Genomic DNA, 12,120 nt, shown 5'->3' on the forward strand with positions numbered 1-12,120 from the left:
ATTTCCTTGGTCTACAGGTGCCCAGCCCCATACTTGCATTCATGTCCTACTTCTCAGTGTAGCACAGGCAATTCCTTGACTCCACTTGACAGCTGCTCCCCAGAAAATGACATAAAACAACTTGCAGGAGAGAATAAAGTAATTTTGTATTTCAGTCTGAATCCCACCTTGTTTGCAAAAATTGACAAAAACACAAGTTCTGCACATCATCTAACTCCTATGGAAACCAAGACTCTGGGCAAGTCAGAGTTCAACACTGCCTTGTTTGAGCAGCAAGATCTCAACGACTTTGCTACCTTGATACTCAACTTCTACATAAGCAGATCTAGAAGTACAAGACAATTCTTATAATAATCTAATTCCACTCACAATTTGAGAATTGGAGGACACACACACGACATGATAACATGACATCTTGCATCAAGTAAGTTCCCTGTATAAATTAAGATAGCATTAAAAAAAATTCCTGCAACATTCCAGAAGTTTGGCAACATTAAGACTGTTCTCATTTGCTTCAGCAGAGGGAGCCAATTTTCACCACAGATGCAGTACTTCAGCCTCTCCCTAAAAAGTTACTCAGAATCCCTGCAGGAGTACAGGCCTAAGCACTGTCAAACAAAGGTATTAATTCTCAATCAGCATTTTTGCAACTGAACAGCTGTGCCAAGTTCCCCAAGTTGGTAACCTCTGGGGGAAGGAACAGGAAACAAAACCCTAGAATACAAATGGCAAGGATCACCATTATCTTTTTGGCAAGTTGACAAGAGTTAACATACTAATAAACTACACCAAGACCTGCAAAGTCCTTTTATCTTCTGATGTTAATCCTCTGCAACTCAAAGAACTACCCCAGACACCCACACATTAAAACACACACACACTAGTCAAGTTCAAAATTTATTTTCCATTCATTTCTTGCACTTGAAGTACTCTTCGATGACATCTTTGGCCTGAGATTCCTTGCCATAGTCCTGCAACACAAGATAACCCGTTATTAACATACTGATCCATTCAAAATTTTACAACCAATTTTTAAAAGGACAACTGAGACTCTGACACTTTCTCAAGGCGTTCCAAAATATTCCCAGAATTCTGCCCATACAAGTAACCTCAAGCAATATGCCAGATGCTTTCTCTTCATTCTCTAAGAAGACTATTCTAATAAAGGACTATTCCACTCAACTGTAACACCTACTGTATGCATCCAAACAAATTCTTATTTTCTGCTTAAAGAAAGCCAAGTAATGTGAAATAGCAGCGAAGTATGGAAACACATGCAGAAGGCATTAGCCTTTATTGCTAAGATGTAGCCATCTCCTGGGACCTCAAAGACAAAGTCTTCAAGGCTCGTACTGTGGCATTACTTTACCAGTATCATTTTAAAATATGGTCTGCAAAACATTTTCAAGTTGAGCAGACACATTTAACTGGCATTTTTTTTCTGATGCAAAACTTCATCTCTTTCAGTTAAAAGGTCTTTCCTTTAAACACTTACTGTCAAGTGGGCATAGATACTTCAAGGAGACAACTGTTAATTCACAAAACGAGCAAAAAGTATTTTTAAATAAACATGAAAGGGAACATAGAACAGGGAAGCAGTTTATTTTCACTATCAACAGGGGAAAGCAGCTGGTTTAAAAAATAAAAATCCAGGAGCTCTATTAAATAGTCCCTTATCTAAAGCAACCTCATTTTACTGCTCATTTTCAGAAGTCAAGAAATAAGCTGTAATTGGCATCATCTTACTTTGACAACCACACAACTGCAGCCCACTACTTTGCGAGGTTTTCCTTCTCTGTCGATCTTGCAGAGACCTACCCATTCACCGAGTTTCTTGTTGTCATCAACCTGTGTAAAACATTGCATCCCATTAGAACCAGCCACTTTAACATAACTGGATTCAGGAAAAAAGCTGCTGTACACTCAGAAGTATTGGGTAACGGATGGCTGCTTTCCTCACAAGTATCAGCAGAGGGAGCCAAAGTATCATCACTGTACAGCTTCGAAGTATTTTAATATGAAGAAACAATCATAGTGAGACTCCTCCCATGCTCCACAACCACTTGCAGCATTAATTCCAATTCTTATTATACAGGACAAATTCACTTTAACTTTCTAAAATACCTGATACACATCCTTTGCCATTTAAATCCCATTTCTGTAGTGTTTCTATGATAATTGCAAAGAACTAAAACAATACCTGCTGCAAAGAGAAATTCTGCTTAGATAAGCCATACACAAAATCTCAGTGTTTCAGATGTTCAGGTCTCTATACACTGAAACAAGCTGCTTATATTTCAAGCAGTATAACAGTTCCAAACTTGTGTCTCGATGTTCTGACACTCACCTTTATTAAGTTGATCTGATGTTCTGCACAAAGTGCTTCAACTAATTTTACATACGTGGGTTCATCACAGTTTGAAGCCAGAACACAAAGATGGGCTTGGCGTCTAAAAAAAAAACCACACCTGACAAATGTAACTTCAGACACTGCTTAAACTTCCTTTATAATCAAAACCACAAAATTCTGCATGTGCAGTTCTAGACAATCGCTACCTAAGTTTAATTTTTAGTTTTGAGATACTGTATGTTTTTTAAATATTAAATATACTTTTGATAGGAACTACCGTTATGTATATGAAAACATAAAAGCAGTCTACTCAGATATTCTTAGCTTTATTATCAGATTCTATTCCAGTTTCAGAAGCTTCTAAAAATCCCACTAAGTTCTCAGGCTCTGAAAAAAGATATAATGACTAAATAAACACAGGGCCAATAAAGGACTGGCGTCAGTATTAGAAAGCAACCAAGTAGCAAGTTGCTTTTTCTTCATTACCACAGATTACGATAATTTAACAATAGAACTGTAGTTATTAAAAACTTGAATTTCTGTATCAAGTTGTTATAACCCCTTCAGTACAATCTTTTCTACTTACGTTCAATGAAGCTGTTATGACAGGGCCCCAATTCTAATTAGGATCTTTGTATACTGTAGTACAATGTTAAGAATACCAAAGGGATACCTGACAACAGAGAGAGCTGTATAGGTCTTCCATGTTTAATCTAATGTAATGTGACCACTGCAAAAAAGTCAGTTTTCTCTATGGCCTTCATCACTGGTTTCACTGGAAAGTTTCAGGTGGTTCTTGCTTCCAAGCAAAAACCATCACACAAATGTATATCGATCTTATACATTCATCATCCTCTTAACACACAGCATATAAAGTTGTAGCTGAACTCAAAAGAAGTCCTACAAACTAGCTGTTGCTTGTCTAAGTTGTATTTCTCTTTCATTATTTGGTACCTTGTCTTAAGAGCTTTTTGCATACAGGTTTGTCAGACCACTGTTTTCACTCATAAGTCGAGTGAAGGGGTATCCGACAAATTGTTAAGTCATCAGCCAAACACTGTAGCATTACACTTAAGCACTATTTTTAAATGTGCCTGTATACAGACACACACACAAACAGGTGTGTATGTACATATATATATACACATGTGCATATATAATACTTCACCCTACCGATAAACCCTAACTAATTACTGTGGTTGGCTCATGTATGACAAGTTTAATATTGTACCAACACAATTATTTACAGCTGCAACAACAACAAAAAAAAGATTAAACTGGCAAAAAAGTTAAGGCAAGCTATGGATTTCAGGTTTTCTTCATAAAAACTAACCAACTCTTCCAGGTTAAATCTGACATACATATTAACCTATTAACCCAATTAAAACTTAGAAAATTTGGAGGGGCATTTTCCCCTTCTTAAAACACAAAGTTCTTGAGCCCTAGATTTCCAGAGCTACACACTGCAAGCATCATTCCATTTACTCCACAAAACCAAGCCACATGAAAACTCGATGGCAGTGAGGTCACAAAAAGACAAAACTTAATGCACTAGATGCTGTTATTCTTGAATCTCCGAGTTTAGCATCTGTATTTTATGACCACAGTTAAACACTCAAAACAGACAGAAGACAAAACTCACTAGCAGAAAAACATGATCTTGCAAAAGCTGACAACTACACATGTCGACAAAGTGACCTCTGTGTGTTCAACATACCTCATCACAATGTATCTCACCCAGTTTTGCTGTTCACCACAGACAAAGTGAGAAAGCACCACTTACTTGTCCAAGGCTTTAGCTGCTTCACGAATACCACGAGCTAGCCCATCATGGATAAGTGCGGTCTTCAGCACTTCTTGCAGGGCGGTGTTAACATCCATGACACCTCCAGCAGTAATGCTAAAGACAAGACAGAGATTACTCTGACCGTGCCAACATCTTGCAAGTGTAAGCAAAAGCTTCCCGTTCACCTGCAAGCATCCAATCGTTAAAGAAATAAAAACAAGGCAAAGAGCACTTGAAAGATGAACTTGACAGAAACCAAGAGACTGAATCCTCCTGGCGAGCCAGCCAGCTGCTCTCCCCATGCTCCCTTACCAAGAAGGGGAAGCCACGCACACAGCGACCCTGCCAGCCAGGCCGAGCAGCCAGCCTCCCGCCTGCAGGAAGCACGCGGCGGCCGCGCCACGGGGCCTGCGCAGGCAACGCGCGGCCCGGCCCGGAGCGGCGCGGCCTGGCGAGACGCGGCCCGCGCGGTCCCTCCGCCCGCCGCCCCCAACGGCCCCGGCCCCGCTCACCCTTCCTCGGCCATGGCGCTCTCGGTGGGTGCTGTCCCCGCCCGGGTTCCTGCTGCAAATACAGACACAGGCCGCCCCAGTGAGTGGCGCCGGCCGCCCCGGGGCCCCCGCCCGGCCCGCTCCCGCCGCGATGCCCCGCAGGCCGCGGGGATTCAGGCCGGCAGGCCCCGGCGCCATCACGGCTACTCACCCCGGCACCACCGCAAGCCGCCAGCGAAAGAGGGGGCGGGCCTTCCGCCTCGCGCTCTTATAGCAGGCGAGGACCCCAGCCGCGCGGGCGCGGGGGCTGTCCGCCGCGCTGCCTGATCCGCCCCTCGCCCGCCGCGGCGCCTCCGCCCGCGCTGCCAGCGCCGGCCCGGCCCGGCCGCAGGGAGGGCGGGCTCCCGGGGGAGAGCCAGCTGCAGCAGCCGGCTGGGGGCCGCCAGGGGCTGGGGCCCGCCTGGGGCTGGTCCCCCTCATTTTCCCTAGGGCAGTAGGGTGCACCTGTTGCCACTAACGTGGTCTGGCTTCAAATGGCACCGTTCCTCAATACCTGGCAGCCTAGAGGAAGATGGAGAACGAACGTTAAATCCCTGCCGTCTTTCAGTGGGGTTACAGCACTTAGCTGGAACTTGGAAATTTTATTTAAAAGTGCAATGGCGTGTTCCCGTTCCTCTCCAGCGCGCAAGTGGTTCGGCTGGTGGCGTGTGCAGCATGGCCACCCCATTACGAACATGTTACGTGCCCTGGTTCTGTCAGTCTGGCTGGGACTTTGTCCGTCCTGTTCCAGACTGGAAATTGGCTGTTAGGAGGTCTACATATTGCCATCTTCATAAAAAATACATAGTGACACAATATAAGAAAAACAAGTAACAAATAGCCATGATTTGTAGCTAATGCAAACACATTTGTTACTAATGTTGTCGGTCACCTTTTTTACAATATGTCCCTCGTTGATCTTCCCGGCATCAAGTGGCAGGCTGTAGGCTAGAGCCAGGTAGTGAGGAGATGCTCTGCACAAAGCCAAAGTGACCCATCAGGGCTGACAGGGCAGGGGAGGACAGAGGGAAGGTGGCGGCAGCTCAGCTGGCTCAGGACTGCCTCCAGCTCACAGCACAGCCTTGCTGAGCCTGCACCCAGGGAAAGGCCTGTGGCTGCAGCATCACCAGGTTCCAGCTGGCTCTCTCCCTGCTAATGTCAACTCTGAGGCCGTCAGGTATGTACCCTTTATATTACAGAGGTCTAGAAGTGGCAGAAGCAAACCGGAGCCCTCTCAAGACAGTCACGGAGACGGAAGTGTAGCGTGGGGCACTCCTGCTGCACTCTAAGCTACCAAGGGCAAAGACAGTGGGAACAACACTGCCTGTTACTAACACTGACAGCCTCCAAGGTGCATATGGCCACCTCCTAACTACTGCTGTATATTGCTTGAAACTTAAACTGCAACCCCAACTGCAGTACCCCATTGGGTACAGGTGGGAACATGTAATCTCTTTCATACTGCTCAGACCCTAGTAAGCACCCAAACACACAAAAATTACAATGCCCATCTCCTTTCCCCCTCTCTCTCTCCAAGGAGAATGCTCTTCCCTATATTCATCTATCACTTAACCTTTCTGTATTCCTTAAAAAGCCCCAAACACACCTAATCTATAGAGGAGCTTTTGTGCTGAATGGAACAATAACCTATTATTTCCCTCAGGATCATCAAAGGATAACAAGAAGTCTGTAGCCAGACACATCAGTATTGCCAGACAAGCAATTCTGTCCAGGAGATGGAAGTATGCACATCTGAAAGATTTGTACTGCAGCAAAAGTGGTAATCACAATGAAATTATAATCTAATATTCTAGAATTAGAATATGCAAAAATAGTTTTCCTAGTACAATTGCAAGAAAAGAAAGCCACAGTAAGATAAATTATGTATGTGTAGAGGGGAGGTTTTCATTGGCACTGAACTCTGTGTTGAAATGTTGGTATAGCATAGTATGTGCATGTATTTGTGTGTAATAATTAATGGAGGTGTGTGATCCTGTTTAAAAGTAGACTCCACTGCACAGTGTGTTAATGGGATCTCATTGTTCATGTGGGCACTCTGCACACTGTTGGCACTACTCCACCTGCTCCACCTTTCTGTCTAGATTCCTACAAGGAGTAGCTAGCTTCTTTACCTCTGTATTTTCTCTTGGAGTTAGATCCATTGAGCACTCTGCAGTTTAAATGCTGGCATACAGCCACGGGGCATGACACCAGCAAAACAGACACAAGGACTGCAGTCTTGTGCTAAGAGAGTAATTCTAGTGCACTTGAGGGTGGGTAAGCAGGGTAAAATGCTGAGTGCTAGAAAACAAGGACCTGCCAGATGCAGTGCAAGAGCCTGCCTGTCTTGTCCAAAAAGCAGATTCATGACCCAGTGTTCACTAAGTCAGTTTTCACACACCCAGGGAGACATTGCTTATTTATTTCAGGTTTGCACAAAGCTGGGGGCTAGGTGGTATTCCAAAAAGCAAGCCCCCCAGATGAAACTTCTCATGATCTATTTATAGAGTTAGTAAGTTTCCAAATCCCTCCTCTTTACACTGACTGGTTAGTAATTGACATATAATATGGTTGCACAACTATTTCTACTATCGTGAGTGCTCAGGAGAGGGGTCTTCACCTGGGCAAGGCTCTTTTTGACTTAGGGGTGTGATTTTTAGTATTGTAATGGGAGCAGTTCAGTTAAAGATACATGGATCTTGAATCTTCTTGCCAAGTTGGCAATGCATCCTCAAAGTATCCTTATTAACTGTTTCTTCAAAGCCTAATTGTTCCAGAGTGTCCTTGCTCAAAGAATGGCTATGTACTTTTCTGATTACAGCCTAAACTTGTTAACTTAACATGTACAAAGTATGCCTTGCACAAAACAATCAGAGCATTCTGCATTTTCTGAGTTATCCTTCAACACCTGGGCTCGGGACAGCTGAGGTGGTGTCATTGCATGCACTAGCCTGGTGTTTCACTGAGCAGCCAGCCCCAGCAGAGTAATTCGGTCCTCTCAAGTTTTGCTTACAGACAGCATAACATGCTGTCTATAAATGTGGATTTGGGGAGAGGAAGAGTAACCATGAGCTGCTGTCACATGACATGCAAGAATTTGGATTCTCACCAGCCTGCTGTTTTGGGCAATCTATTTCGACTCACCATCTTGCTGCATGTATTTAAAAATCCTTTGGTTATAGCTACTACCCTCTGTGCTCTCCATTCATTTCCTTGACTCCCCCTGATTGTCTTTTGGGGTGGCAGCCTTCCTCTTTTTTTCCTTCTATGATCAAAACGGCAACTGCACTTGGGGGCTTCTTCAGAAGAGTGGTACTGCAGTGAGGACATAATGCTTCACTCTGTCTCAACCATCCTCTTCCTGCTCCTTTTTGCTTTCGCTATTTCTATATTTGTCTCTTGCTGTGGTAATCTTTACCTTCACCCTGTGCTCACCCTGGCAACAATCACCGATCTTTTCTTCAAAATGCCAGAGTCCAGTAATAGCTTAAGTGGCAACTTGTAAACTGTGGAGACTCAGAAACTGAAAATGAGTAGCTCAGACAGTGGCACAGTACAGTGAGGCAGACAGGTCAGCAAGTGAAAATGCCAGGTATTAGAAACTCCCCAGAGAAGTCCATGACACTGCTAAACTGAACAATCAGTTCTGAATTTCAGTTCTGAACAATCCTTGCAAAACTTATTTCCGTCTGACATTTGTTTCTAGAAATACAAAGCACAGGCATGTGCTATGATTAAATTTCCAGTGTCACAAGATAGAATTATCTCTTTTTCCTTGCAAAACAGACATGATTTCTCAGCCTTGTGGAATATAGAGTTGGAAGCTTTCTTGTAAGTTACACCAGTGCACATTTCGCACTTCTTAAACTATTTTCTTGTTTATTTCCTGGTCGCACAGTCCAAGAAAAGTTTCTGCATCATAAAGATAGGAGACCGGGCTATTTTTACTGATTTTCTTGCCTGACATCCACAGAAGCCCTGCTTACCAGCCCAGAGAGGAGAGATGTGTATTTTTAAGAGCCTCCAGGTAAGAGTTCAGAACAGCCCACACCACATGCCGCTATTCAGGAGTGCCAGCAACGTCTTTGTTGAGTTTCAAGCGCCTGGAGGAATTACAGTGAGACCATTCTGGGGTTCAGAAAGAGAACAAGCTATGGCATTTCAATACTGATTTGAAAAGAAGAAAGACCTTGATGTCATTGTAACTGAACAAAACAGTTTGCTGGTTTTTGTTGCCTTCCGCAGATTCTGGACTAGTCTCAAAGGATGTGGTTATCATGTGGCTACATTAGAACCATTTTAAACTTTTTCCAAATATGTGCAGCCACTATGCCTTCTGGCAAAAGAAATAGTAATAGGTGTAGAAGAATGGCTGCAGAAGCATGGCCTTAGAATCTCTGAAGATCTGCACAATCCAGGCGTGGTATTAGCATAGGCCTGTAATCAGAATTGTACTGAAGTTGCTGTGCTGAAGTTAACAAGAAAGGTAGCCTTGAGCTATTCTTGAATCCTGAGACCAAGTAATTATGCTGTGCCAACAGGCCGTGGCTGTAACAAGCTACAGCTGCTGGGAAAGCAGGTGCAGGGCCAAGAAAGATAGGGACCGGTATGGGAAAATAGGGAGTAACAAACTACAAGGCTGAAGCACAGCAACACAATTAGCTACATGGATAGAATGCTTATCTTAGTCATGATAATTAGGGGTGTGAGAACCGCGCACGTTTTAGAGACTATTAACCAATTTTATTTCTGCTTTACGAATATGCATGTGTATCAGTTCTATATAAGTAGCGTTAGAAACTAATAAAGTTGAGCAAGATGCATAACTCATATTGAGCATCTTCTTGACTCCAGCAAACCCTTCTTCCAACAAATAGGATGCAAATAAGCAGTGGCTAAGTGATTTCTGGATTGTAATGAGCAAGTATTTCTAAGATCTCTACAAATACACAGAACAATAATAAGGGATATGTATTCCCCCATGTGCTGAGCATTTCAGAACGTCCTGGATGTCCACAAAGGAAGCTGTTCTTAAAGCAGTTTTTCTTAATATATTTTTATCTTGTGGACGTGAACAAGGGATGTAGACTTTATTTGTAGTATTTATAGAGGACTAGTGTTCCAAGGCTTGAATTCTACATATGATTTGGGATCTGAAAGGAAAGATACATTATTTTAAAGTTGCTGAAGACATGAAATAAACAAGAAAGGCTTGTATGCTTAAAAAGAATTATTTTTGTTAGACTTGAAAAAGTGTTGCGAGAAGCTGGTAACAAGTCCCAGTTCAAAGGTCAACAAATATTTATAGCTGTGCTGGTCTTGGCTGGGATGGAGTTAACTTTCTTCATGGTAGCTGGTATGGGGCTGTGTTTTGGGTTTGTGCTGGAAACCGTGGATAATACAGGGATGTTTCAGTTGTTGCTGAGCAGTGCTTACTCAGCCAGGGCCTTTTCTGCTCCTCACCCCACCCCACCAGCGAGGAGGCTGGGGGTGCACAAGAAGTTGGGAGGGGGCACAGCCGGGGCAGCTGGCCCCAGCTGACCAAGGGGGTATCCCATACCGTATGGCGTCATGCTCAGCATATGAAGCTGGAGGAATAAGGAGGAAGGGAGGATGTTTAGAGTCACGGTGTTTGTCTTCCCAAGTAACTGGTACATGTGGTAGAACCCTGCTTTCCTGGAGATGGCTGAACCCCTGCCTGCCGATGGGAAGTGGTGAAGTAAATTATAAAGGCAGTTGCACATGGCTTTTGCTTTACCTGTTAAACTCATAAGTTGTCTCACTTGTACTCTCCTGATTATCTGCCCCATTCCACTGGGAGGGACTGAGCAAGTGACTGGCTGGTGCTTAGTTGCTGGCTGCGGTTAAACCATGACGCTAGCTTATGAAGAATTAACAAAAATGTTCCCTTGACCAGTTTCTTCTGGCAATAATGAGCAGTGCATAAGCAAACGGTATGCACGCATAGGGAGTTCATAGCCCTGTTTCATTATTTGAGCCATAGCTTATGCTGATCACGGTGCATCACTGCTACTTTCCATGCTTCAGCCTTCTACTGCACACACTGACTTTGTGGAAATCCGACTCCATAAGCTTTATTGAATTACTCATTACTCGCATGTAATGAGAGGAGGACTGGGTTTTGAAAGTAGTTGGAATCTGTTGAGGGGGTGTCTACACTGAGAAGAGCAAGTACTTGGAGTGAAAACTATTTCACCTAGCCACCAAATGAAAGCTTTATTCTCTCACAACTTTAATCTCTCTCTAAAAGTTTCTTATTTGCTCTATTTGTGTGCCATGCTTTGTATATATCACCTTTTTCTTATTACCCTTTTGCGAAGTCAGGATGACTTGCAAGTACTCTTCCTCTTTTTGGGGAGAGGGGGTTAAGGCTGCTCAAGGGGCAGTATCTATGAAAAGGCTTTATGTTTATGTCTTTTTCTGGTGGCAGACAGGAAACAATAAAAGTAGTTCTTAGGGATTTTTCAACTTCACAGCAATAATACTGGAGTACTGTATCCAGTTCTGGGGTCCCCAGTTCAAGAGAGACAGGGAACTACTGGAGAGGGTCCAGCGGAGGGCCACAAAGATGGTGAGGGGACTGGAACATGTCCCTTATGATGAGAGAGCTGGGCCTGTTTAGCCTGGGGAAGAGAAGACTGAGAGGGGACCTTATCAATGCATACAAATATCTTAAGGGCAAGTGTCAAGAGGACAGGGCTGGGCTCTTTTCAGCGGTGCCCAGCGACAGGACAAGGGGCAACAGGCACAAACAGCAGTGCAGGAAGCTCCACCTAAAGAGGAGGAAGGTGACAGAGCCCTGGAACAGGACTGCCCAGAGAGGTCATGGAGTATCCTTTTCTGGAGACATTCAAAACCCACCTGGATGTGGCCCTGTGCAACCTGCTGTAGCAGGGGGTTGGACCAGATGGTCTCAGAGGTGCCTTTCAACCCTCACCATTCTGTGATAATATGTGCCACAACAATACATTGTCAAAGTAGGCTTCAGCAAAGGAACGTGTGGCTCTTGTTCCTTGTGGCTGCTAACTAGTTTTAAAGTTTCCTAATCTTGTGATGAGACAGTAATTCTGCATTTTCCTGTCACATGGAGTGTGGGATTCTGAAGTTAGGTACACGACAACATTTGCTCTGAAATGTCCTCATTATGCATCTTAATACTATAACTTGTGACTAGATGGAATACTGATGGCCTAGTTAAAATAGTGCTTTTGAAGAAGTAATGACTGGGTTTTCCTTTCAAGCAACAGGTGGTCTGTCCTTTATTACATTTGGAAGAGGTCCCCAGCTCATTCCTCATCTCCTTCCTCACTTTCTTCCAGATGAGAATTCATGCAAAATGCGTTGATTTGATGTGCGGAATTAAACTTTATAACTCAGGATAGGTTATAAAGCAGGTATGTCTAATTCATCGGTGGGCATCAGGGTGGATAATT

At 43.8% G+C, this 12,120-nt stretch overlaps 1 protein-coding gene and 3 non-coding genes across 4 annotated transcripts; all 4 read right to left on the reverse strand.

Moving 5' to 3' along the window:
• Positions 1–884: 884 nt before the first annotated feature.
• Positions 885–4,979, reverse strand: RPS12 (ribosomal protein S12). The gene is made up of 6 exons (XM_055714323.1): positions 4,839–4,979; positions 4,649–4,700; positions 4,134–4,250; positions 2,348–2,450; positions 1,747–1,848; positions 885–971 (listed from the first exon to the last, which is right to left on the reverse strand). Exons 2-6 carry the CDS (start codon positions 4,660–4,662, stop codon positions 909–911), a joined length of 399 nt encoding a protein of 132 aa, XP_055570298.1. The 5' UTR covers positions 4,663–4,700; positions 4,839–4,979; the 3' UTR covers positions 885–908.
• LOC114016846 (small nucleolar RNA SNORA33) lies at positions 1,303–1,434 on the reverse strand. The gene has a single exon (XR_003561571.1). It is a non-coding gene; the product is annotated as a small nucleolar RNA SNORA33 (small nucleolar RNA).
• Positions 1,915–2,001, reverse strand: LOC114016847 (small nucleolar RNA SNORD100). Its single transcript, XR_003561575.1, has one exon. It is a non-coding gene; the product is annotated as a small nucleolar RNA SNORD100 (small nucleolar RNA).
• On the reverse strand, positions 3,332–3,406 carry LOC114016845 (small nucleolar RNA SNORD101). Its single transcript, XR_003561567.1, has one exon. It is a non-coding gene; the product is annotated as a small nucleolar RNA SNORD101 (small nucleolar RNA).
• Positions 4,980–12,120: the final 7,141 nt, after the last annotated feature.

This window comes from Falco cherrug, chromosome 6 (assembly GCF_023634085.1).
Source record: "Falco cherrug isolate bFalChe1 chromosome 6, bFalChe1.pri, whole genome shotgun sequence".
NCBI lineage: Eukaryota > Metazoa > Chordata > Aves > Falconiformes > Falconidae > Falco > Falco cherrug.

Bases quoted from the DNA above. Each gene is read 5' to 3' on its own strand.
- RPS12 (XM_055714323.1), bottom strand. The intron at 1,849-2,347 runs GTGAGTGTCAGA...TGTTTTACACAG, and splicing joins ATCAGATCAACTTAATAAAG to GTTGATGACAACAAGAAACT. The intron at 972-1,746 runs GTAAGATGATGC...CTTGTGTTGCAG, and splicing joins GCAGTTGTGTGGTTGTCAAA to GACTATGGCAAGGAATCTCA.